This window comes from Siniperca chuatsi, linkage group LG12 (assembly GCF_020085105.1).
Source record: "Siniperca chuatsi isolate FFG_IHB_CAS linkage group LG12, ASM2008510v1, whole genome shotgun sequence".
In the NCBI taxonomy this organism is placed as follows: Eukaryota; Metazoa; Chordata; class Actinopteri; order Centrarchiformes; family Sinipercidae; genus Siniperca; species Siniperca chuatsi.
In genome coordinates, this window is record NC_058053.1 from 26296283 (window position 1) to 26323761 (window position 27479).

Sequence of the window (27479 nt, forward strand, 5' to 3'; positions counted from 1 at the left end):
GACCCTGAACCTGAAGCAGCTAAATGGAATTCAGCCATCATTAATTTTATTATTTACACCTTAATTACACTGCCCAAAAGGCCAATTGCAATGAAATGTGTTCCATTGTTTATTAAGTAATCTGCTGACTAACAGACAAACAAACAAAGCTCCTTTGCAGAGATAATAACTAGATGTGTAAACAGGCATCATCATCATCATCATCATGTATCAACACTCACCTCCTCAGTCAATTTAGACACACACTGCTTGATCTCAGAGTGCTCCCGGATCCCTACACACAACACAAACAAACATGCATGAACATTAATCCGACAGAAAAAACTATTCTTCAGAGAGAGAGGCTAAATACTCCTCCGCGTGTGTGATTGCGTGTGCGTTACCGGGGTATGGGGAGGGCGGGGCTGCAGGTGACTGGCCGGGACTGAACTCAAACTTCTGTGACGAGGTGGAATTGCTCTCCGTTTCAATGCCGTCCACGAATCTATGCAGAAAAGAGGGATTAAAAGTAAGAAAAAGAGCACAGGAGAGGAATGTAAATCAGATGAGAAGAAAAACACAGAAAGAGCCCTAATTACAGTACGCTTCTGTGTTGGCTGTGCAGTATTTTCATTCCAACATAAAAAGCCCTCTATCAGCAGCTTTTGTTCACACACCACTGCACAGCAGACAGGGTGTCACTAATCTCGGTGCACACATGGACACATTTGCTTTCCATGTGCACACATCATCCTACAGTGTGAAAGCCTGTACACCCTCCAACAGCAGCCAGGCCCCATGTGATCCACCAGCACTGTGCCCTACCGGTTACCATGGCAGCCAGACAGCTATGCTGCAGCGTCAACTGCTACTCCTTCTTTTTCAGCAATCTGTGTGTGTGTGTGTGTGTGTGTGTGTGTGTGTGTGTGTGTGTGTGTGTGTGTGTTACCTGGGGCTGAGTTCAGGCGGCACGCTGCTGAAGCTGACCACTGGTATCTGCAGGGTGGTGGGGCGGGAATGCTCGGCCGGAGCACGGAACGGCCTGGGTGGCAGCAGAGGGGAGCGCAGGGGCGAGCTGAGCCCCCTGCTGAGACGCAACGGGGAGCGAGGAGCACGGGACACCGAGTTCTGCTCCTCGTCACCCTCCTCATCCTCACGGATCGACGGCAGCTTCTTCACCAAGCTGCCGTTACTTTCCCAGTCCACCTAAGAGACAGAGAGGATGAGCAAAAATTTGAATATAGTCACATTGAAACGATATGAGCCACGTGTTGTCACTGACAGCAACAGATTGTTGTTTTGATCACAGCTGCATCAGACTCACAATGTTGGTATGTAAATAATGTAATGTAAATAGAGCGTAGTGACATGTTTGTACCAGTGGGCGGCAGACACACACAAGAGTTTGTACCTTTTCTTCCAGTGAACAGAAAATATTTGATGTACTGTATTTATTCTACTTCAGTTCAGTGAGCAAACGTTTAGGATATTCCTTCATCAATTATCATGTTTCTTTTTTTGAAGATTTTTGAGCTCCTTTATGTTGCTGAAGTGTAGAGGTGATGTCAGACAGATTTTATTCCTGGGTGTTGGTATATGCTCTTTGAGGTTTCAAATCCTCACAAGACAATCCAATATCTCAATTTTTGGGAATTTTTGCCTTTGTGTCATTATTATTATTGCTGCTAGTTTTTGGATTTTTGCATAGGAAATATTTAAATGTTAGTGTACTATTCAAGATCCTGGTGAAAATTAAACATTGGCTGAGATGGTAGAAAAGGTTTCAGTCGTAGTCATCTGGACGCTGTTTTCAGAATCAAGACGTTTCGGCTCCCATCCGGAAGTCATTCTCAATTGTGAAAATGGTCTGAGAACTCAGAAATTTAAGCTACTCTGTGTCTGAGTTCTCAGACCATTTTCACAATTGAGAATGACTTCCGGATGGGAGCCGAAACGTCTTGATTCTGAAAACAGTGTCCAGATGACTACGACCGAAACCTTTTCTACGATGGAAAACTCCTGGACGAATGAGGGACTACACCGTATTGGCTGAGATGTGTGGATGCCTTATTATTAGTATTTTATGATTTATTTTCTGGTGCTGCAATCTGTTTTGCTTTTGTGTCTATTGACATATGAAGAATGAAATATTACTTATTCATAAATAACCCCAATATGTCTCCAGAGTTTTTCCTCATCTGAATCGAGGGTCTAAGGACAGAGGGTGTCGTATGCGGTACAGATTGTAAAGCACCTTCAGGCAAATTTGTGATTTGTGATATCGGGCCATAATGACTTGACTTGACACAGACAAACTGTGTACAGACTGCAACATGCACTGCAATGTAGAGTAGAGCGGCTACTAAACTGTGTTCCTCCATTTGCAGACTTTATGAATTTACAGTTGTGACTTTAAAATGCAACAACAGTAATCTAAGTTTCATTTCTTAGGTTGCTGACATTACAAGCAACTACTCATAAGGACATCAAGAGCCTGAGCCATGTTTCCAAACTTTTCCTGTCACCCTTGAGGGATTGTGTCAGATGGGGAAATGTTCGAGAAAAATCAGAAAGAGAAATGGAGGAGCGAATAGTCACTAGTTCAATTATTTTTATTCTATTTTATTATCTAATTATTTCTTATTTTGTATTGAGTGAATATTGTTTTGCCTCCAACTTTGCCAGTCTGCAGAAAGAAGCCTGTCATGCTACATTTAATACAGACTGCTGCGTCTGACTTTTCCTCATCACTTTCTCCCGAGCAGACACACACACACACACACACACACACACTCCCCCGGCAGTTACACTCGTCCCTGTTCCCCATCAGCTATGTCCCTGCTTATGAATTGAATAATTTAGGCTGACTTCAGTGTTGATGCTGGGTCGCTGAAACTTCCAGAAATGACTAGCTAAACAAAACAGGAGAACGAGAAGATGTGCAAGTTACAACAGCACAAGCTAGTGAGAAAACAAGAGCAGAAAAGACATTTTTAATTTATCATAACAGAAGTGTCTGGATGTTTGGCGTGTATAAGTATGTTGGTGTGACTTAAGGTTAATAGGACCAGTCAGTGACTTGTCCCTGAATGTCTTATACTGCTTGTAGCAGGGCCGTAACCAGCTTTTTAGATATCCTGAGGTGAGGAGTCTTAAGTCCCCACCAAAAAAAGTCTGTAATATTTTCATTAATTCATGTAACTGGTATGTTTTTATATATTTTCTCTCTATATAGTGCTTTTTCACACTCCCAGGATTATAATGTGTAATATGGAATAAGGAATCAATGTGTAATTTGTGTGTAGGAGAACTGCTAGGTCATTAAACCCCCAACATCCCCAGAAACCTGTGATCCTGAATGGTAGCTTCGGCCTTGGCACTCAGTTCAATTCAGTTTTATTTATGTAGCGCTAATTCATAACAGAAGTTATCTCATTGCACTTTTCCTATAGAGCAGGTCTAGACCGAACACTTTATAATATTATTTACAGAGACCCAGCAAAGACTCAGGACGCAGTTGTTTAGTTTCCAATGATGAAGAGAAAATAGAACAATAAAAGAGTGAGGAAGAGTCTTTCTGCTTACGCACTGTGTCTAAGAAACAATGATTACGGTGTCTGACTTTACCTACTCGTTCAAACAAATGCATTACATCTACTTTAAAAACAACAGTTTCCGTGATGACAGTATACATTGCATCCCCCTCAACTGCCGTCAAAATAATAACATCACTCATGCCCCGACATAGAATGACTGGTGCAGTGAGTAATGAATGTATTTCAGATCTCATCATCGCAGACAAGCCAACGCCCCTCTGCTTTCCCTTTTCCCCTGCTCTCTCCCACTCCGAGCCTCACTCTCTCTCCTCTCCCTTTAATCAAGTCTCTATTCTCCCTCCATCCCTGCCTGCTCAGCATACTCCCCCCCTCCTCCCCACTGCCCTCCTCTCAGCCAACCCCCTCCATCCTCCCTCCCATGCCACCCTAATGTATTTTTAGCTCTCTTGTTCTAATCTTAGCTCCCTGCTCCGGAGGAAACCAAGGAGCGCTCTGCGATGCGGGGGCGTGATAAGTGTGCACTTGCCGCGGGTCGCTGTGTGCTTGTCTGTGTGTGAGCACGTGGGTGTACTGAAGTTTGCATTCGCATCATGTATGTGTGATCGAGTCAGGGCGTATGCAGAAATCTGAGTGCAGGCACGCATGTAAGTGGATGTATGTACGCTGTGTGTGTGCTTGCAAGGACAAGAATGAACTAGGTGCTCTTTGTCTTATTTTTGGTGCAGCAGTGTGTGTGTGTGTGTGTGTGTGTGTGTGTGTTTCTGCTACAGGTGCAGGTCATGTTTCTGGTGCAGAGATTGAACAGCACAAGAACACGGGGTACCAAAACAATCTGTAATACCCCCCTCTTTCTGTAGCACAGCTCAGTGCACCCAAACGACTGGTTGCTCCTGCACATCAAAATGTTTCACCAAAGGCTCTGGGGTCACGACTGTCAGTCATGTGAATCAGCAGGGAGGGACACTGAAAACACAACCACCACTGAGATGATAGATCTTTTCTTTCGCATCTTATTCTGACAAAATCTTTTACCTTCTTAGTAAACCCTTTCCACATTTGGTACCCTAATTTTTAAATTCCTGCTTTCCCTCATCTTTTCTTGTTGTTTTTTTTAATCTTAAGTCTACACCGGTGAACATGTCTCTTTTTTGTTGTGATGAACATTATTATTCATCCTTTGAGATTGCCTCTCGAAGTATCGGTTTACTGAGCAAGGAGGTGCCAGATATGTGCAGGCTTTTTTCCCCCCTATTTTCCAGCAGTCTTGTCTTGCAAATATAAGTAAACACACTTTCCTGGGCTGCTGGTACCAGGAAGGTTTTGCATACATAACCAGGATGGACATCTGCAACCCAGACCAAAGATATGGGCAGCAGCTTGTGCATCTGGAATCGTGAATCCTCTTGATACTACTACAGACACACACTGATATGTGCACACATTTGCACAATTGCACCCTGCAGTAAGTGTGCTGTGCCTTGGAGAAACAAACGGCACTGCAGTGGAAAAGGAGGAATTGAGGAAGAGCAAAACAGAAAATGAGAAGGTTCCCCCTCCCTTTGGTCTCTCCTTCTCCTCCTGCCTCTTCTCCTCGGCTGGCTGAGCTATTTATATCGAGCAGGATCCAATCTTAGCAGCAGCTGCGGGGGACTGAGCCAGTCAGGGACATCCCGTACTCCCCCCCACCCACCCACCCCCGCACTATTTTTAGCAACAGGACAGCTTCAAAACAGCAGCACTGAGCTATTCTTGTCCCTATGTTTTGCTCCCTCTGCTGCTGCTGCACCAGCCAAAGGCGCAGCCTGTGTGCTCGTGTGTTTGATGTCAGTAGTTAAGAAAAAGCACTTCAAGGCTTGTCAAATTGTGATGTGTGCACAGATGCGTGTGTGAATTTTAAAGTAGTGGTGAATAGGTCATGCACCTTAAGGTGAGGGTCTCCTCAGGCTACCCATTAGCATCATATACAATTTCATTTTCGATTTGCACTTCTGCACAGGGAGTGGTGTGACTGATCTGGTGGGTTGTATACGGCAGCGTATTGCTGCCACCATGATATGAAAGAAAGGTATGCAGGTGACTGTCTGTAGATGGTAGATAAATGGTAGATAATGCACATAGGCACAGTCATCATCATACCAGGACTAAAAAATATTTGCTCAGTTTGTCGTTATGAGAAACTTTTCTTGTTTCTCATTGTCACATCTTGTATCTCATTATAACATAATAAGTTGGTATGTTGTTATAACAAGAAACTTCCATATGGTGTTAAAACAAGATCGAGAGATTGGAGCGACATGGGTCACCAGTCTGTCACAGTGCTGACACAGACAATCACACTCACACTCACATCTACAGGCAACTTTTAGAGGGGTTAGTAAATATGTTTTGTCCAGAGTAACTAAATGTGTGGAAATTAACAACCCAAGCAGTGTTCAGTCTCTGGTCCGGGCGGAGGTGGTGATGGATACACTGAATATTTTAGGTTATTCAGTTGGCTGCATACATTGAAACATAGACATATATCCTCATGAGGTGCAGTATGTGGTCATGAAGGGTAAGCAGGCCTTGGACTGATGTTGGGACACTCAGCATTGGTGCTGATGAGAGAGAGAGGTGCTGAACCGAATTCACCTTTAAGTGCACCGTCACCCGTAATGTCAGTTACTGTATCTGGCCTTTTGCGTATTTCTCGTGCTGTCAGGAGGTGGCGGTGGCTGGGTAGGTAGGAGATGTCCATTCTCGTCAGTCAACTCTGCACTGACCTGTACCGAGTCGTAGTCTGGTTGTTGACAATCACTGACAACGAATCCGCACACAATGATTACACATTGGCGCAGAAACAAAACGAAAGCAACCCACAGCCATAATACATAAAAACACCCTGCCACATGTCCAGATCAGCACGTTACACAGTCATGTCATATGATTGCTCTAGGCTATAGTCTCCCCAGGCAAAGAAGAGACACGTACATATAAGTTTCTTGTTATAACAACATACCAACCTATCATATTAAGATATGATATTATGATTATGTTTGTTTCAATGAGATAAGTTGATTTTGAGAAGTACTGAGAAAGTTTTGTGATATAACGAGATAAAGTGACACGTTATTACAAGAAACGTTTCTTGTAAAAACGGACTCATTTGGTATCTAGTAATAACAAGAATGTCATAATAACGTGGAAAATATCTTGTTATGACATGAAAAAGGTGAAAAGTTTCACATTATAACATATTTTTTGTCATAGTGGCAGCAATACTCTGCCGAAGTTGTATGATGTCGACTGTGCCTATGTGCATTTATAAATATAAACTATCTAGACAGTCCTGATGCCACCTGCATACCTTTCTTTGACTGTTTACTTCACCATTTTTTGTCGACGCGGTACACATCCATCCCCAGACACGTTAGCCTCTGAATACCTCTCCGAACAGCAGGAGGTTGTGATAAAGTGACAAAACTACTCCTTCCTAGTCCTCAGTTGGTTGATAGTTACATGATCATAGATTTATATAATTTATATAATTAAAATTATCACACAATCAGTATAAAAGATTATTAAAAATCTAAATAAGGCAGAAATCTTTTAAATTTAATTTAGCTGTGATACAAAGAACCCCATTATCCGCTGGAAAGCCCATGTCCACAAGGGGGCAGTGTAAACATAAAAACACACAAACAATTCATTCACAACTCTTAAATCCGTGGGTATTACTCTCTGTCCTTCAGCACTCTACATTACTGTGTGTACTCACATCAGCCCCGTGGCCCTCTCGCAGATTGTACGTGAGGTCATGTTGAATCTCGCTGATGAACTTCTGGGCGTACTCGGGGTAGAGTCGGAGGACCTCACGGAGGCCCTTGAGGCTGATATACTGCAGGTCACAGTAGGTCAGGGCCTTGACGTTGGCGTTGGTCTTGATCACCTGTTCCTTCGTGAGGGAGTCAGAGCCAATCAGATCTCCTTTACCTGGGGGGGGGGGTGCACCGACATAGAGACAGGTGTAAGACAAACACACAGACATGCAGAAAGACACATTTATGTCTTTGAAGCAGTAAATTAGAGTGAGTATATTTTCACTAACTGTCTCCACCTGAGGGAATCATTGAAGTTGGTTAAATAAATGAAACACACAGACTGTCTGAGCTGCAGATCATCAGAGACAGAGGATCAAAGGAATGGACCTGGAAAGTCATTTCAACAAGAACGGGCGGGAGAATGTGTTGGATTGTATGTTTAATGTACCATTGTTAGACTTAACTTTTTATAAAGTTATACTACCTGCACAAAGCAGCATTGAATAGTTGTTAGTATTCCTGAAAGTCAGAGTTGGCCTGTTGTGTTTGGCGGTTAAGAAACATGCAAACGGGGGGAACTCCTGGCCTGTGAAAACTGTTGCATGTCTCATGTTAGCTTGGTCCCAGACCTCTGAATTGCTGCACACATCTCATGTTTTTGCAGCGATTCAAATAGCGATGGTGTTGTGCTCAATGTTTCCACTCAAAGCTTTGTGCCAGATCCAGAAAAATGGGGACAGAAAAATTGCCACACAAATGGCATTTATAAGATCGCCAAAGCTATACAGATTGTTGTAAGTCAAATTACAGAAAGTGTGCTCGTAGGTAGAAATTGGCAGTTTATACATTTAAAATGGCAGTCAAAATACAATTAGTGAAAGAAGCTGAAATGGCAGTTAAAGTGGAAGCACTGAATGAAGTTTGGTATCGGTGGAAGTGAAAGTGCTGAAAGGAGTTGAAGATTCAGTATAACTACAAGCACTGATAAATTGAGCAGATGAATACAGTGGATGGTCATTTGACATGTAAGTGCAGAAAGCGGTTGATGAATAAGAGATGAAGGCAATTGAAGTGTAAGTGACATGACAAAAGTTAACTGCTCCTAGCAACCTCTAACGCAGTTTTTACAATGACTGAAACAGACGTTGATGGGACGAATACATCAGTCTCCACTGACGTATCCAAACACCTAACAGACATCGGCTAACATGAACGTGATGGTGGAGTGAATAATGGAGTAAAAACAAAATGGCATTACAGTCTGATTATCAGGCTTGTCGGCTGTGGCTCTGAAGGAGCTTTGAGTTATTTTTGACACTAGTCTAACAAAGAGACTCTGTTGAGTTGCTTTATTGGAAGTGTGCATCCACTTATTTTCTCATCATATATTATCTCAGCTTCTGCTTCTTTCTGATTTTTTCTTCTTTTAATTGGTCTCTTGTGAGTCCTCCAACCTTATGGAAGTGCAATACTAGATTGCTGGAATACTCCTTTAATATATATATATATATATATATATATATATATATATATATATATATATATATATATATATATATATATAACTGGATTGTATGCAACAATTTCAAGTTCTTTAACTCTTTTTAAATGCATCATTGCAGTGAGAGACATTTTTCTTCAGGCTCACCTTCAGCCACTGTACAGATGATTATTTTTCAGAAAGAATTATGGGCACCATCCACTATTTCTTTTAAAGGAAATTGTGTTTGAGAGGATTATTTTTGAAAACCCTGATGAAGAGGAGGGTTTTGTCAGTAAATACAATGCAGAGAATCTGCCTGTTGGTATTTCACAGAACAACTAAACCACAGAAAGAAACAAAACTAGGGTGTTATCGAAGATCACAGCAGTCCTGTTCAAGTTATTATTCGTCATACCCCTTTATTCTTCAACAGTATATAAACATACAGTATATCTATGCAGTATTTTCATAAGGATTATTAACTGAGAACAAAGCATGATGTCAAAAAGAAAATGGAAATGTATTATGGTCTATATGGGGCAACATTAATTTGTGAGGCTTTTGACAGACAAAGCCCCCTGCAGTATTAGGAAAAAAGGGAAAAAGTCAAACAAAGACTGCTTCGGGGCTGCACAGCCACACAGCTGAGAACAGAACAGAGAGGGGGCTGGAGAAAAACAAGCAGAGAGGGAACGGAGGCAAGATGGAGGGAGGCAGGGCAGGGGCGAGCAGGGACCTAAAATGGGTGATGGAGTGTGGAGGAGGACTGAAAAGAGGGAGGGTGAGAAGATGAAGGAAACAAGGGGGGAAAAAAAGGTGACCAGGAGGGACCCAGTGTGGGGGTGGCTGCAGACTGGCATGGGTTGATTGAGAAGAAATGGATGGGTGGGGTGAGCAGGAGCTTGGAGCATGTCATGTGAGCAACAGCAGCTATTGGTGATGGCCCTGTACCCCCTCCTCCGAACCAATCCCATCTGTGCCTCTACTTCATTTGGCGTGATGGGCTCTTCACATGCTCCGTCTGTCTGTCTTTTTCACATCACTCACACTTCTGCTCCTCCACTTATTTCCATTCCCACCCCCCCACCACAGTTCAGCTCCAATTGTCTTTTGTCACAGAGATGATGGGTGGCAATGGAGCCAAGAGCGACAGCAGCGTCAGGGATAGGATTTGCTCATAATCGCAGCAAAATGTTAAACTTGGCAGGAGATGAATACTTGAAAGTGACATTTATGAGTGTGTATTTGTCTCGTCTTCAGTGTGTCTGTATCTGTGTGCCTGAGTATGGGTGAAAAAGACGAGGGCAGGGAACAAAAACTTGTTCTGTGCAATTTCAGCAGATGTTTCATACATCACTAGTCTTCTTTTGAAAAAAACTAAAATGACTTGTTGGGAAGATCTTCACACTGTAGCACAGCAGCTATATTACAGGCCTAACGGGGGCACCATAATGAAGTCTTACCTTCTCAGACTGACACCAAACCTGCTTTTTTCATCCAGCCAGGCTAACAAATTAGGCAGCTTGGCCTAGCAGGGTGTAATGAAATAAAAGGTCATTTTCTTTACTTGTGTCACATGCCATTAATATAACTTTAAGTAGTACATCCCTCCATACACTACACTGATTTGGTGTGATGGTCGAAGTAAAGGTCAATTTAATTTCAAATTTATTTAAGTGTTTCATCACTGGTCCTGTTTTAATGACATTTGCAGAAAATTAGTCTTGGTGTTGATTGGCCCTACAGGTGCCTGCATCATCCGCAGGACCAACACGTTTCATGCACAGATCCAAATGTTTTATATAGCCATTACAAATGACACTTTAACTCCGACTTACATTCAGTGTGCAAGCTACAGCCAGCGATTATCAACTGCAGCTTAGAATACATGGGAAAAAATACTCTGCAGCTCAGGATGGCACAAGTTGCACCTCTGCAGCGTTTACCAGTTTTTAATTGGTGGAAATAATACATTTCAGTCTTTAAATCATGACATTGCTGTTCCGTGGTTAGTATCTCTGTGGGGGAGAGAAGTTCAGTTTTGATAAAACGGATTCCAGCTCGAAATGATGCTTGTAATTGGTGTGTGTGTGTGTGTGTGTGTGTGTGTGGACGCCTGATTGAGTGTGTGTTCATGTTTCAGAATTTGTTAACATTACATGATGCGCAATAAGAGGTTTAATGTCTACGGCCGTGACTCTAATTTACTAAATGCGTGGTTGCACTTTAACACAACACACGTGTTTTGTTTTGGGTGAGACGTACTGGCCATCAGTTTGAAATGAACCTTTTTAATATCAGCACAGACACGGTATAATTCCTGGAAGAACGCTGTAGACGCAGGTTCTTGGTAAAGGTCATGATGTGAAGAGCTTGCTGAGCTCTGCTCGATCCACACTTCAGCATTAATAATCAAGGTGCTTTAATAATGTAAAATATATTCATTATTAATACCAGCACAGCACCGCATTCCATCTATTGATCTGTGTGTGTGTGTGTGTGTGTCATGATCAAGATCAAATATGGGCTGGGGGCTTGGCATTTGAAGATAAAACCACTTCATGTCACACACACACACACACACACACACACACACACACACACAGAAATGCAGGCATGCAGGTACAGACCATTAATTCAATATATCTTAACCTTTTGAGAAACTGACTTTTGAGACATACACATCTGTCCTTGCCACACACACAAACATGCACAACATCTTCCCCCCTTCTCCCTCATCTCTCTGTCTGTCACTTTGTCTGTTACACATTCACACTAACACACCTCAGAAAAGCTTGCCCAGTTTGCTGGATTAGTGTTGCAAAGGCTTTTAAGCACATCCAGAGGAAATTAGATTTCAGCCTGCGAGACAGCCAACTAACCAAATCATTCTAAGTTGTCACAGGTGCGACATCGTGATGGACCACGCAATTTCTAATTTGTTCGATTTTTTTCCCCAGTGTTGGTTGTCTTTAACATTCGCTGCTAAACGTTGGCTGATTCCGAATTTTCTTCTTAAATTGCTGTGTGTGTCTGCAAACACAACTACCTCGCAAAAAAGTGAATCTCTGAAGGGACACAGGGATTAGCTTCTGATGTTACCAGACTATTAAGAGAGGAGTGTTTGGTAAACTCCATCCACTCTGTTTAGCCAGGCTCTTATACGGCAGCGAGCAGATCATGGGGACACAGAATACTCCAATCATTTAGAGCGAGTGACAGAACTGCAGATTTGCAGCATTTTGACTGCAGCTGAAAGAACGCAAAAGAAGTTAGCAGCAGTTCAGATTTTTTATCAAACTTCTTAATATATATATATATTAATTCATTTCCCCCTCAGCATGAACTGTAATAACTTTGGTAATCCCTGCACTTGAGATCAAAATTAATTTTTATTTTGTTCAGTACTTTGGTTTATGACCAAATAACTGCAAAACTAAAGACATTCCCGTCAGCCTCAGCTGTACTTTGTGTTTAGTGTTAATTAGCTAACGTAACTAGCATGGTAACAAGCTGAACTAAGATGATAAATATTATACCTCCTAAACATGAGCATGTTAGCATGCTGATGTTAGCATTTTGCTCAAAGCACTGCTGTGCCGAAATCCAGCCTCACGGAGCTGCTAGCACGGCTGTAGACTTTTGACTTAAAAATAGGTTGTTGTTGAGTTTTTTTTAAATTGTAATTTTTCATTCTTTTCCTTCATTCACCTCCATTGTATTGGGGCCGAAGCAGTTTTAGACAAATATCTCAAAACCCCGGCACAAAAATCCCAAACTATCTGCTTGACTTGATAGCACTCGTGGTACGTGAGGAAACATGTTTGGGGTTTTTTTGGTAATTTTATGAACTGACCCTTTAACTACTTACGTATTACTGTTCATCGGTATGGTTAAGGTTTGGCTAGGTTTAGGCACAAAAATGACTTGGTTAGGTTTGGGGAAAGATAATGGACACGTGGACTTTGTTGCTCTGTAACGGTGTCGCCTGACTTCCTCCTTTGCTCATGGTATAATTCCTACAGCCGCTAGAGGGCTTTGTCTCTTGAAAGTAAACATAAGTTGTTTTGGGGCACTTGCTGAAATGACTGATGCTGTCGTTTTCCTTCGGAGGACCAAGTAAGTGCAGCTGTCAAACAGAATAAAAAATATGGAAAGAATGAGCAGAAAGGAAAGAAAAATAGACCCCAGTGCCTCTTTAATTAATGAATATAATGGAGTAAATGAAGTGTGATTTGTATTAAGGTATAGAAATGACATGTAATGTGATAGTGGTAGTGATATTCGTGGCTGTGGTAAACGCTTCTGTGCAGAGCATGACTCTCTGGTTTTTCCTCCCACACGCTGTCTGCAAATCCGTCCTGTTTAATATTAGGCTTCACTGGAACACAACTCCGCCTTCACATCTCCAGAGACCAATGTGAGTGAGGACATATGATCACACCATTTTACAAATGCCAGAGCGCACACAAACAAACACACAGACGCACACACATTTTCCTCACACAGTTACATGAAATCAAAACTCAGTGTCAGTGTGCCATCTAGTCCAAGTTCACACTCTTTATTTCATTTTTAAACACTTAAACAAAAATGTTTCTTTTTGTGGCTCAAAGGGCGTTCAAAAGCTCCCACCATTTGTGGGTGTTCAATGTGTTAAGCTGGGCAGACACTGCATGCTTTTTATTAATCTTGTACGTTGCGTTAACTCACACTCGCGTTTTAAGCGCCCTTTCTGCATGGCCAAAACGTACAATCGACTGGTCACAACGTGGGTGCCCACACTGAATGTAAACATGAAACCCCACATCGGATGTGTTCACTGGAAATTTCCTAGATGTCCTAGTCCTCATAAATGTTGAAAAAGAGAAAGGCAGCGTAACTTCTACTTTGGATGGAAACCACAAAGAGAAAAAAGAGAAAGAACATGGACCCACAGATGGCTGGAAAGATGTGGACAAAAATGTCTGTTTTGCAGCAACGATTAGTTTTATATCACAGCACAGTCAAAGTAAAGACTACAGTTTTTGCCACGACATGCAAAATACAACTCCAATAATATTAAAACAAGCTCACTACAGTTTATAACGGATCTTTTGACAGCAGCCATGTGGGAGATTGTGGAACTGCTCAAACTGCAGACCAGAAATCCAACAGATTGTCCAGCCAGATTTTTGATTAATCAGGCATCGCCACTCCCCTCAGACTGCACGTCAAATGACAGCCGGTCTGGCGGAAATTTGGACCAATTGTAAAATTATTTGGGGGCGACCAACTCGGGGTTGAAATTGGGATTAATCTGTACAGTGTCTGCCCGTCATTGCAGAGATGGGACACTCATTTTAACAAGTATATATCCTTATAAAAAATACATATGGTTCTACGATATGATAGATTTAATTTTGTTCACTGACATTATTGCACTATGTTTAGTTTGTTTCACATTTTAATAAAATTTGTTTTAGAAAACGATTGTTTTAAAGTTTGTTTTAATCTCTGTCTTTAAAAACGATTTTAAACCACAATAACACTATTAAGATTTCATATAGGCATGTTACAAAAAAACATAACTGCAAGCCGCCCACACAACATCTACTTCACTCTGAACAGAGTACTAATTACAGCTGCTGGCTGCCACTGAAGACATATGACAAAAAATTATATTTTGAAACCTTCCAACTCCAATGACAGCTTATATAACAACACTGATCAGTTTTGTTGTACCTTCATATCTTTCCAAGGCAGCTCGTTGCTTTCCAGGACACATTATTTTGGTATATTTTAAAGATGTTTCTATGACTTAAATTGTTTTCTTGGATGTGTGCGAACCCTGAGAGCTGCACTTACTGTTAAACATAAATTGTTCTTGGATAATATGTTGTGTTCTGCTCACACAGGCACATGCACTCTCATGACTTATTTAAAGTAAACTTACACAGTGATCCCGATATTTGACAACCACACTGCTGAGGTGCTCTCACCACCGCAGCGTTTGGGAACAGCACTCAGAGATCACTTATCAGTCAGCAGCGTCAACACAAACCATAACATCAAGCTTGAAGGTTCAATTACCGATTTTGGAATTAGTAGTAATTCCTGCACAAAGTCTACTTACTGGAAGTTTTCCAAAACTTTCAGTCACAAACTGAGGAGTTTCCTCAGTCGACAGAAAGCTCTGGACATTTTCCAGTAAGTGCTTGAAAGTAACATCCTTTTCCTCCAAATTTCCTCTGATGAAGTATGAGTTTCTGTAGGTGTCGAGCTTTCCCTCTTTTGTCTATCTCCATTTTTTTCTAAACTTCTTCATCTGTTACTGGGAAAATGGTTGGGTAAAATAATCCCTTTAGTGTGTCAGAGGACTTGACACACACACATGCACACAAACAGAAAATGTAAATCTTTCATGAATTGTTTAGAAGTTGAACTGTGAATTTAAACAGCAAAACAAATGTTTATTGATATAAAAATGTGACTGACAATCTACAATCTATGTACAGAATACTGTATATCTGCAGCAGATATCAGTGAAAACTATAGCAGAGCTGAGACTGTGATCTGCAGAATGTATATGACGCCTGGGGAGCGAATGTGCTGAAAGTTTCCAGCCTCTTCTCGTTCTCATTTATTCGCACTATCTGCAGCACAAACAAGACACAGCAGAATCTGCCTACAAACATCCTCATTCTCTCTTTCGATGGCTATACGTGATGCCATGTGTGAGGTCTGATAGCAAGACTTCCTACATCTCTATGCACACTGGATTGAAGGATTATTCTGTATAGCTCACAGGCTCAGCACTGTGTGAAGCCTCAACTCTGTGTGTGTTAAGCATGGTGATAACTCTTTAAAGCAGCAGAGCACAAACAACAGCTCTCTCTCAGCCTTCCCTGTTGTTTGACTGATACACACACACACACACACATCTGTTGTGTCCTTTCCTTCCTCCTTCTTTCCTTCATCTCCCTCATCAGCCTAATTTCCATTCGAATTCAGATCAAGTTGCTCTTCAGGTCTGATTGGATGAAACCAAACCCAGCGCTGTGACATTATTTTAACTGTAATCACTGAGCTGAGAGATGATCTTTCTCTGCTTTTCCTCTCCAAAGTTGGTACTTCATTAACAGCATTTCATATCAAACCGACACATATTTGCCTGGTTCTTGTCAGAGTTTTCTTCATATTTACGATTCTCCCCTTCATTAACTATGCAACACAGTGTCCCGCAGAGCATGATCATCCCACATCCTGTCATTAAGTCTCAGTTTGACAGGTAATTGTCTACCAAAGCCAGGGGGGGGGTACTGTGTAGTTTTCATCCAATTCTGTATCACAAATTTACACATAATTGTCTTCAAATAATAGACCGACTTTGTTGCATTTTAGTCTAATTAGGTAACCAGCATGACTCTCTAAAAGCTTAATTTGAAAATTTGTGATTAACAAATAGGAAAATAACTTGAATATTGAAGGAAAAACTCAAGTGGATACATACTGCATATACGTATATACAGTAGAGGCACTTATAATAGAAAAAGGAAGCAAATAGTTTAAGCACATGCTCTCTGCTTTTACATGTACTCCCCAGTATTCCAATATCTCTCCTGAGTATTTAAATTAAATGACCGAATAGCTGCTTGTGTCCCCATCAGGACTCTTATCTTTTCTCCTTATGGGTGCAGTGCACATTGAACGATATCACTGTAAACATGCCAGTGTTAGCCAACGGAAAAAGTTGCCCCTTTTGGGGATCCACACGTACATGACCGTGACCTTATCTATCTGTCGCCATCATCCTGTTCCTCTGACTTACCCAGTATGGCCAGCACAGTGTTGTCTTTCAGGACCTCCATGGACCCCGAGCAGACGAAGTAGATGGCCTGCAGGGCGTCTCCCTGCCGGATGAGGAACTCGCCCGGAGCGCAGAAGGAGGTCTTGATGATGAGGGAGAGGGAGCGCAGGCAGCCCCTGCTGGCCGACTCGAACAGGGGCAGCTGGAGCAGCTCCTTGTTCAGGTGCATGGCGATGTCGGCCCTCAGCTCGTCTGGGAAGTCTTTCAGTAGCTGTAAAGCGAGACAGGGTTCACATTTAACATGTGCTCTTTGCTATGACTTGTAATAGCTGATTCAACTAAACAGCAGGCTTCCACACAGCCTTTCACAATCTCCACCATCTTTAATTACCTGCAAGCAGTAAGTTCAATTCAAACATGTGACTAAAGGGAAAAGTGTGAATGAAAGACAGCTGAATAAAGCCTTTTTTCCTCACAGCAGACATTTTCACTAATAACATTATAAACTGCTGCATTGCATTGCATTAACTACTGGAACAAAGTCATAATTATCAGTGATTAGTTCTACTTGTGCTTTTCTTGCTATAACAAGTCAACATTTCTGCTGTGAAAAATGTCTATGAATGTGATTCATTTGGGACAATAAAGAAACAAGAGTGCTCCGATGCTAGCAAGGCTATCAAGACTCAGGTTATCAAGATGTATTCTGAAAGCAAAACGATATATAAAGTAAAGATGGACAGAAAAGAAAAACAGGCCTATCCTCCTCTCAGTGTTACTGTTAATATTGCAGGAGAGACTTGCGTCTTTTGTGTGTAAAGTTTAGCTGGCATTAATTTGCACGACAGAAAGTAATCAAAAACAACTGTGAATGCAGTTCATGCTCTCGATAAAGTTATTTCAATAAAACATATTCACGTTATCCCACTCACCCCTGGTGGTATCAAAGGATAATCCACAAACCTCAATGTTTTTATTAGAGTTTGTATTGGGAACTGGTTTCTACTGAATGTAGAAAATACTGAAAACTGAAAATAGTAAGATCTGTCTGATTTGAGTAATTAGGAAACTGTTTCTTGTCGCATTTTTCAAATGTAATTTTTCATTGAAGTGAATGTAAGTCTGCTCTCTCCTCACCTCATTAACGTCTATTCCGTTGTTGACCGACCAGGTAGTCTGGAAACACTCCAGCATGCGCTGCTCCAAGGCCTTGGGCAGCCGATGGACCCTGATGAAGTCCTTCAGGTCCTTGGTGCGGGTGTGGTAGAGCGAGCGGCGTGAGTACATCCTCTGTATGATGGCCGTCACGTTACCAAACACCACTGCATGCATCAGTGCTGGAGACAGAGGAAAGGTTTAAGTATGATACACATTTTATTCCAGAGTTATTTGATTGTCTTTTATCTAGAATGGCCCTCAGGATTATCCCATAATGCTTCTGCACAGCAGGAAGCTTTACAGGACGTCTTTATAAGCCCCAAGAAGTTAAATGGCACAGGGCTTAAAACGACTTAGCCGCTCTAAAACCACTGTAAAGCACTGCCTCAAGTGGATTACTGCTGTCACAAAATGGCAGTAACACACTACTGAAATAACAATAATCCCAATGTTGAATAAATCATTTATTTCTAGTGAACAAAACACCAATAAGAACAACTTTTAGAATAATCATTTATTCTAAAACCTCTCAAAAAAGCTCTAATCCCAGTGTAAGCAATGAGTCTTGGTGTGGGTGTGGTATTAATATTTACTAAACACTTCCACAGTCACAGTCAGGTTTGCTTTGAATGTTAACACAACTAACCAGCAGCCAACCAGTGAGGACTAGATCTATCTATTTTATAATGTACTTTCCTGAGTGTGCTGCATAGCGGTTTCTCTCCCTAAATTTTATTCTTGCCCAAGTAGAAAAGCTGCTGAAGCAGCGTTCAGACCACAGGACACTTACACAGTCCACTGACACCCAGACTAATGGCATTATTTTAGGCTGACTGCTCCCTCAGGCAGGGTGACCCACCTCACATTTTCGGGAAAACTCTGGTGTAAAAATTTATACATTTCTTTCAGTTACAGCTGAAGGGCACACACTGCTTCAGGGCAGCTCACCACTAGAGAACTCTAAACTCAGTATGAGGATAAAATGCAGAGAGATTAATGAAGCTGTAGTCTCCTCTCTCTACTCTTCTCTCTTTCTGTTTGTCTTACCTCGCTCTGCTTCTACAGAGGACTAAACACACATCACTGTGGGTGCAAGGTTATTAAAAATCAATGCAACACAAAAAAAACACCTACATTTAATGAAATAATATGGATAGTTTTATTTTATGTTTTTGTTATTGTCTGCAAATCCCATAAAAAGACCAAACCAACAACGTGTTAGTTCATCTCTGAATACTTTCTGATTTCCCTACTTCCCTACAGCCACGAGCTCATTGGTTTATACTGAAGATGTAAATCTTTAAAAATGGGTTTAGTTAAAAAAAAAGAGGTTCTCTCATTTCTTAAACAGCTGGACACTGCATTTTTTAAAGCAAATTTTACTTAAGCAGGAGTACATAGCGTATTTGTTAGCAACTATTTCACATAGATTAATACATATTTGATGCTCTACACCACATGTCGGACTGAATCCAAACAGCTGGATCAGAGGCTAATAACAGAGATCCAGTATTAGTGTTATAATATTAAACTTTAAGAAGGTATAGCACAAATTTTAGGCATATTAGCACCTTTCACTGGAAAATAGCCGATTCATTATTCTTTCATCCATGAAATGTCGAGCACAGACAGTAGTCATTGTCTGAAGTATGTGATCTGTTACCTCTAAGCTGTGTGTGTGAGTGTGTGTGTGTGTGTGTGTGTGTGTGTGTGTGTGTGTGTGTGCGCGCCATGTATTCACTGTGGAAACAAAATCTTTTCATTGTCACACGTGAGCTCACATGTTGTGGTTCAAGTTGTGGTTTTAGGCACCGGAGAATAAATGCAACACTACAACGTCCCCGCAGGTATAATAGTGAAAGTGTGTTTCTGTGTGTGTGATTGTGTGGGGTCATTAACAGCCCACTTAACGTGCACTGAGGCCTGAGACATCCCCACACATCATTGTGTCCTCTGACCATAAATCTCGACATTTCTCTCACCAAATAACCTTTCCATTCCCTCCCCTTCTTTCTCATTTCTTCTTTTATTGCTTTCTTCCTGAACATTCAGCTCTCTTCATCTTTATGGATGTGAATCAGCACAGGACCCATCAGAATTCATAGCTGGAACCAATAGTACTGTGCTGTATAGATCCAACACATATTTGATCTTTTTGTAAAGCAATAATAGATACTACATCTATCCAAATGATTAGCATTATTTCAAAAAGTTGGCAAAATATTACTTCAGCTTATTAAAAATAAGCCAAAAGGCACAAAGGCAGTTTTGAAACTTCATCCACATACACATGTGGAATCTGAGCACTTCAGGACATTTAAGGACATTTTGTTAAAAAGTATTTAGGGAACTACTTTTCAGTGATTAGAGACACTCATTGATATTTCACTTTTTTTTTTTAAATTCTGGCTGCAGTACTGTGGAATAGTTTCCCCACAGGTCTAGTTAATCAAATGCAAAGGGACCTTGAAAAGATGGTTTGTAAGTCATTTTCTGCATTGGTATGTTTGTCGTGTGTTATTGTTGGTGTTGTTGGAGTGTTTAAAGACAAGGGAAATAAGGTATTAGGCTTTATAGTGTTTTTATCCTCAATTACTGTAACTCCAGTGCAGAGTTTCATCATCAAATAAAATAAATGTGTTATATTTAGCATCAAAGCAATATCACTTGGGACTTCACTTGATTGTACTAATGTGTTTGTCGTGGTTTTGGGGTTTTGTTCTGTTATTTCCTGTTTTATTTTGAAATATTTTCCCATATGTGTGTCTGTTATTTTTGCTTCCTGTCTATGGTTGCTTTGATTGTTTTCACCTGTGTCAGTTAGTTTCACCTGTGTCTGTGTCCTTCCTTTGTTCAGCTGTCAGTGCGTTGTTGTATCTCTGTCAGCACCCTGGTTTCTTGTACCTGTGAGTTCGGGAGTCTTTGTTTCCCTGACAAGTCTGTTGGGCTTGTTTTTCAGTTTTGGACTGCTTACCTGCTGAGTTGCTTTTGCCTGCCAATTCAGTGGAAGCCTTTTTTTTTGTTAATTATTGATCTGCACCAGCTCTACCTGCTAGTCTGCGTTTGGGTCCTGTTCCATTGTATTCCCTGTTTCCTGGCTTGACTAATTATAAGTATTTTGAAAGTTAATAGTCTGTCAGGTCTGCAGAGTGAGAGACAGAAGTTGATTTGTCTTTCTCCTGTTTTTCTCCCATTAATCTTTCCATTCACTGGACTAACAGAAAGTTCCATGAAAAAATTCATTTACATATTAATTTTTATTTATTTATTTATTTTTTTATCAAGACAAAACAATTTCAAATAAATGCATCAGAACCTGATTTTTGAAGTGCTAGCGTAGTTTAAATAAAACACCCTTATTGAATGGTACTGAAGTTTTTGGCTGGGTCTGTGCCAGTACAAGGTCATTCTAGAGAATGTAATCATAAACATCAGTGTTGTGAAATGCAATGTACCATTTTCCATCAAACTATAAAGCAAGGCTGCATAAATCGATAAGTTTTAGTTTTTCAATAGAAAATGTTAGATATTTTTAATCAGTGTCTGGATTCACACCAAAATTTTTAAGTGATATAGTCATTGCAATAGTTGAGTTGTAATAATAATAATGTTGAGCTTTGAAATAAATCCTGTCTGCACCAAAATCTGACTTGTTTACTGATTTGTGACTTAATGATAAGTTATATCCTGATAAAACGTGTAATGAAACCCCTCATGGGACGGTGAATGGATGGTTTTATATTTTGTATATGAGAGTGTGTATTGTTTGTCACCAATATGATAAAGGAGCAGGTGCTCAACTGCATGTTGTCTCTCTGGTACCAGATAATGAGCTGAGTGAGTACTAAACCCTAACATACAAAATGGAAGCCCGTTCCTCACCTCCTATGAGCATCGTGCAGATGGAGAAGATCTTCTCTGAGTCCGTGTTGGCTGACACGTTTCCAAATCCCACGCTGGTGAGACTGCTCAGAGCAAAGTAGAGTGACGTCACGTAGCTGCTACGCATTGACGGGCCTCCACCCAGCCCCCCAAAACTCCCACTGCCCGTCCCCGACACGGCCTCGCCTCCCGACATGTTTCCATAATATTGGCTGGAGTTCCAGGAGCCCTGCCCTCCGACCTCTGACCTCGACACGTTCCACTGGCTGTTGTTGGCCGGGAGGCTGCTGACCGTGGCAGGGACCAGCGTTGTCAGGGGGGGCAGGAAGTAGGGGGTACCCAGACGCTTGGCCAGCTCATGGAGCCAACCTGAGAGAGAGAGAGAGAGAAATTGTAAATGCCTTTAACTACTGAAAGGTAGACATCTTTTTCAGTTACCTGAGATAAATGAAATAGATGTTGTTATTCCATTACTTGTCACAAGCACAAACTGCCCGCTAAAGCCCATTTATAGCTGAATATTTCCTGTACTGTCCACCTTAGGCATCCAGTGGTAGAAAGTAACCAAGTCACTTGAGTTGACTTGATTTCCAGTTTATGGGACTTTATACTTCTACTCCACTACACTTCAGAGGGAAATATGGTACTTTTTTTAACTCCACTTCATTTATGTAACTAGCACAAGAGCTATAGTTATTTGTTACTTTGATTTTTTTCATACAAAACATATGATTAACTTACAAAATATGATGCATTATTATACATTAAAGGCCCTGTATAACCACACAGGTGTCTTCGGTTATGTAGCTGATTAGACCGGCTCAGGTTGGAGTTAAAAGCCCCTCTTGATAAAGTTGTATCTTGTCCTGCAACAGAACTAACAGGAGAGTGGCTGAAGTCCAGAAAAAGTGTTATTTTTTATCATGTTGTACAAGATTTGTGTGCAACTAATATTATCTTGTGTGCATAAGGTTTAATAATCTTTCAGGACCTTGGGGGTTCCATAATTTAACACTCAAAAAGTGGCCATTATGCATAACGAGTTCTTTACTTTGGCTACTTTAAGTACATTTGGCTGGTAATACTTTTCACTCAAGTACAATTTTCACTGCACTGTACTATTAATTGTCAGAGTATTTTCACATTGTGGTTTTGCTATTTTTACTTAAGTAAAGGATCTGAGTACTTCTTCCAGGACCTGCGCTGGATTGTGAGGCTCACGCCAATGACTTCACTTCTCATCTGTATTGCCAATTTAGCGAACCCAGACATTAAGGTACCTGGAACGTGTACATTCTTCCGTCTAACTGGGTATTTTAGACAAAAAAACAAATCAAATGAAAACCATTTCCCCAGACCCAGAAACAACGACTCCAAACAAGCCTTCTAATCTAGATTAAGAGACTAAATAAAAGTGCAAATGTTTCATTTTGTGAACAAAAAGGACACCCCATGACTTTATCCCAGCGTGCTATATGAAAGAGACAGAGGATTCAAGTTAATTAAGACAGCAATTGAGCTTCTGAGCAAGGAAGAAAAGAGAGTAGGAGGAAGGATAAATAACTGAAAAACAGTGTTTGTGAGTGGATGAGTGGTAAAACCCAGCTGAGCCACTGACAGCAGAATCAGAAAAAGAGAGGGAATATGAATAATACAATATGGATGCATCCACTCATTGATCTCCAGCATCTCACACTTCGGGCAAGCAGCTTTGACCTTGTGTGTGTGTGTGTGTGTGTGTGTGTGTGTGTGTGTGAGCTCTCAGACAGTGAGACCAGCCTGCCAGCATAAATAAGCAGAAGTGACAATCGAGCTGTGAGCAGAGTCCCAGTCAAGCAGCTAAACCAACAACATTAGTGAATTTAACACCTGAGTAGTTTCCTAATTACTTTGTCATTAGCACAACTTAACCTCCGCCATCCTGAGGAAATGCGGACCTGACTAAGACGTTATATTGCATGCACGTCTACGCCTGTAGATCAAAGTATAAAAAATAAACTACAAAGGATTTTTTAAAGTCTTGTCAGTGCATAAGGGAACGTGGAGGGAATAACTGATGTTATGTAGGACCACGTTACAATAAAGTCTGCATCACTGAAGACACACAATGTAACTAAGTGCATTTACTCAAGTACTGGACTTTATTTTGAGGTGCTTGTACTTTACTTGAGTATTTCCATTTTATGCTACTTAATACTTAATACTCCACCACACTTTGGAAGCCAATACTATACTTTTTACTCCACCACATTTATTTGACAGCTTTAGTAACTAGTTACTTTGCAGATTCAGATTATTAATACAAAATATAAATCAAGATGTATTATTATAAATTAAGCTACCCAGCAGTATATAAAGTAGTTGAAATTAGCTCCACTTTTACCAGCTGCAACATTAATGATGCTTACACATTAATGCATCAATAATTATAATCCAGTAACATATTATACTGTACATTATTCTGAAATGGGCCATTCTGCATAATGAGTACTTTTACTTTTGGTACTTTAAGTATATTTTGATGCTAATACTTTTGTACTTTCACTTCTAGCAAAGTATTTTTACACTGTGGTATTACTGCTTTTACTTAAGTAAAAGATCTGAGTACTTCTTCCACCACTGATTGTGACAGTTTTCCCATGGTTTAACTACATTTAAGTAAATTCATCTGGTCCCTATAGTGGCAGTTTATTAATACCAAATAGCAACAGGTGATGAGTTTTTCTGTCAAGTCATCAGACAGAGGCATTGTAAACATTTATCAATATACGTACCAGAACAAACACACATATCAATAAAGACATAGGACAAAGTAATACAATAAACTGTTAAAATGCATAAAAGTATAAAGTGTATAATGACATGACCTTGGCACATATACTGACAACATCGTGCAGGCTCTTCTTAATCTGGGAAGTTTGTGACTTGTACCAACATACGAAAAATGTATTAATACTCTCTTTTAAACAGGGCCAACATCTTGTTAGTAACTATTTAGTGAACCTTGACATGTGAATTTGTGCCATTAAAGAACTGCAAACTGTGATGTTGACCTTTGAGGGAATGGAGAGGTAGAGATTCCAACATGGAGGAAGCTATATCATATTAGCTTTGATGATCCAGTTTTATTTAACCCTTCTCTGCCAGAATATAAACTCTACAAAAGAGGCCTGGTTTGCAGTCAGCCATGAGACAGGAGTCAATATACTTCACATATACTTCTCTTAAATAAACAATTTTAACTGTTTGGTTAGCGACCAAGCTAGCTACCTGGCTAATTCACAGTTAGCAAGACAGCTAGCTTGGCAGGCTATTATGGCAGGCAGGCGCTAGCATCATCAACCAGCTCACCAGCCACAATATTTCGAAGCTATCCCCGCAAGTAGTCACTACATCAGAAAGCTTTCAGCACCACCTTTTTCCCACACATTTGTGCCACACACCTTAATCCCTTTAATCCCTTTTTACACAAATAAAAATGGATGATGTTCAGCCCACAAAAGCAAGTCATCATGGAAAAACACTGACTAATCATACTACAGCAAGATCAAGTGGACGAGTTAAATTGCTTTCAGATGATTTCACTTTCCTTTTCAAGCAGCACTGGAAGGTTTAACTAGCCTCCTGTGTGCTTGTCTGCCGACAGCCTTGACAGAGAAAAGTGCACACATTTTATGGTTAAAAAGCCAACTCTGCTCCATGGCCGATAACACTAATAATGCTACTGTCGCTGTTGTTTACCTCTGTCAAACATGTCCCGATAAAACAAAACCACCAGCTGGGTGGCCTTCTCCAGCCAGTGTGAAGTGCCTTAAAGGATAATGCTGTTGATGTTCTATATTTTTCTCATTGTCAACAAATCCCATGAAAAGACCAAAACCAACAATTAATTGATCCTACTAAAAAGTATTGCCTGTGTAGCCACATTTGGCTTGGATATAAGCTTATTCCTCTGTGCCACAGATCTCAATCAAAAACACATCAAATATTAAAAACACATAAATGAGCCACACCATTGCACTGGGTGACACGTTCCTTCATTATGACGAACAAGTCCACTGTAGTTTATTCTGAGTCGATACCATATACGGCATCCTGGTGCCACGAATACTCTAATAATAACCAAATGTATATTAATCCACAGCTGAAAATAGTCCCCAACAAATGCACTATTTACTCCTTTTCATCAACATTGGATAAAAACTACAGTGCACAGCTGTTTTAGGAAATCACTGAACCTTTTTTTAAAACTAAATTTATATTTGTGAGCCGTTTTTTAAAGATGGGCATGGGGCTGATTGTCACAGGGTAGGGAAACTGGAAAGTAAAGCGAGGCCAACTAACATATCATTGGTGTTTGTTTTTTCATGGGATTCAATGACAATAGCAAAAATATAGAATAACACCAGACTTGTATTTTAAGATGCAGTTCCTCTAAGGGGTGCTAGATATTTTTCCAATGTGTGTCCTGGTGGTTTTCAAAATGAAGATATTAAAAATGAAAGAGGGTACTGTATATTTGGGGTTGTTTTTGCTTGACTGATCTCAAGCCATCACCCTCAGCAGGGGTAGTTGGTGCTTGCTTGCCCATCTAAAACCCACTAAAGGTGTTGTTGAAATTTGGATTTTCTGACTTTCCTAAACAACTTGAGAGGCAAACCTGACGTCAGGTGTCAGAAGCCTCCTTTAGAAATCTGCAGTGTGTGTGATAACATACATGTCCATGTTAATATCCATTTCTTTATCCTCTTTTTGTGTCGAGGTCAGTAGACTGTTGTTTGTGTGTGGTCGGCCATGGCTCCACTGCCCTGCAGGTAAACACTGTACCTCTCCAAACTGACTGACTGACGGAGCAGTTAAACCTTTGTACATGCCGACATCAGACCTCTATTGTGAATCACGGTTGGTGTCACAGAAAGGTCAGACTGCAGGCTGGTCTTTGTTACTGGATTCCCCCTGTCTGTCTGAATAGCAAATTGAGGGACCGCTGACATGAACTGACTGCAGTGTTACTGTCTGTCATTATGTGGTTTGCTAAAAGGACAATGATAGGTAGGTTGGTACAAATCAATGAGAGAGAGAGAGGGAGAGAGACAGCGAGTGAGGGAAAACGAGGAAGAATACACTGAAAACAGAAAAGGCAGATAAGCAACGGAGTGTACATCTCGTTATGCGCCCCAGAGTCCATTGCTTAGAAAACATGCTCATTCACAGTTTATTATTTGACTCAACAACATGCTTGTGTCTGTGTGTGTGTGTTTGTCTGATGCTTAGGTAGACTAAAATGAAAGACACAGAAAGATTGATGTTGATCTTTGTTCACAGTCAAAAGGATTAAAGTTAGCTCCCTTGGCAACTGCCTGTCTGTTTGTACGTGTTTACAAGTTTATCAGATTGTATGCCAGGGTTTCATGTTGCCCGCAGGATTTGAGATTCTCCACTGAGAGAATATCAACAAAGCTGCGTCTTATTAAAAGCATCGGTCGTGCTGAAAATTGATTCACGTGGGGGCCATACCTCTGCATAACTGCTTCTGTGCCTTTGTTGTGGATACAAAATTACTGATATCACTCTGCTGACGTTAGATATGTGACATTTTAGATCTGTCTTTCAAGCAAAGCGAGGTAGGTAAATGTGCAAATGGTAAAAGCTACGCAAGATTTTCTATGTAAAAATCTACCCATTTAATCATATTAAACTACAAAGTTGGGCTGCAATAAGATATGTTCTCATTTTATCTGCATTTGGGAACCCTAAAATCATTTCCTGAGGACAGAGCTTACAGTATAATTAAGAGTGATGGAGTATCCAATCTTTCCTAACTGTGATGC

The 27479-nt window shown here is 40.7% G+C and overlaps 1 protein-coding gene across 1 annotated transcript in view; it reads right to left on the reverse strand.

The window, feature by feature from the left end:
* Nucleotides 1–27479, reverse strand: part of kcnh3 (potassium voltage-gated channel, subfamily H (eag-related), member 3) — a 131864-nt gene that overhangs the window by 4842 nt on the left and 99543 nt on the right. The window contains exons 8-14 of the mRNA XM_044217331.1: nt 21649–22017; nt 17746–17945; nt 16630–16879; nt 7294–7508; nt 929–1185; nt 384–484; nt 222–274 (exon numbers count right to left, since the gene is read on the reverse strand). Of these exons, the coding sequence (XP_044073266.1) occupies nt 222–274; nt 384–484; nt 929–1185; nt 7294–7508; nt 16630–16879; nt 17746–17945; nt 21649–22017 (1445 nt within the window). The remainder of the gene's footprint in view (nt 1–221; nt 275–383; nt 485–928; nt 1186–7293; nt 7509–16629; nt 16880–17745; nt 17946–21648; nt 22018–27479) is intronic.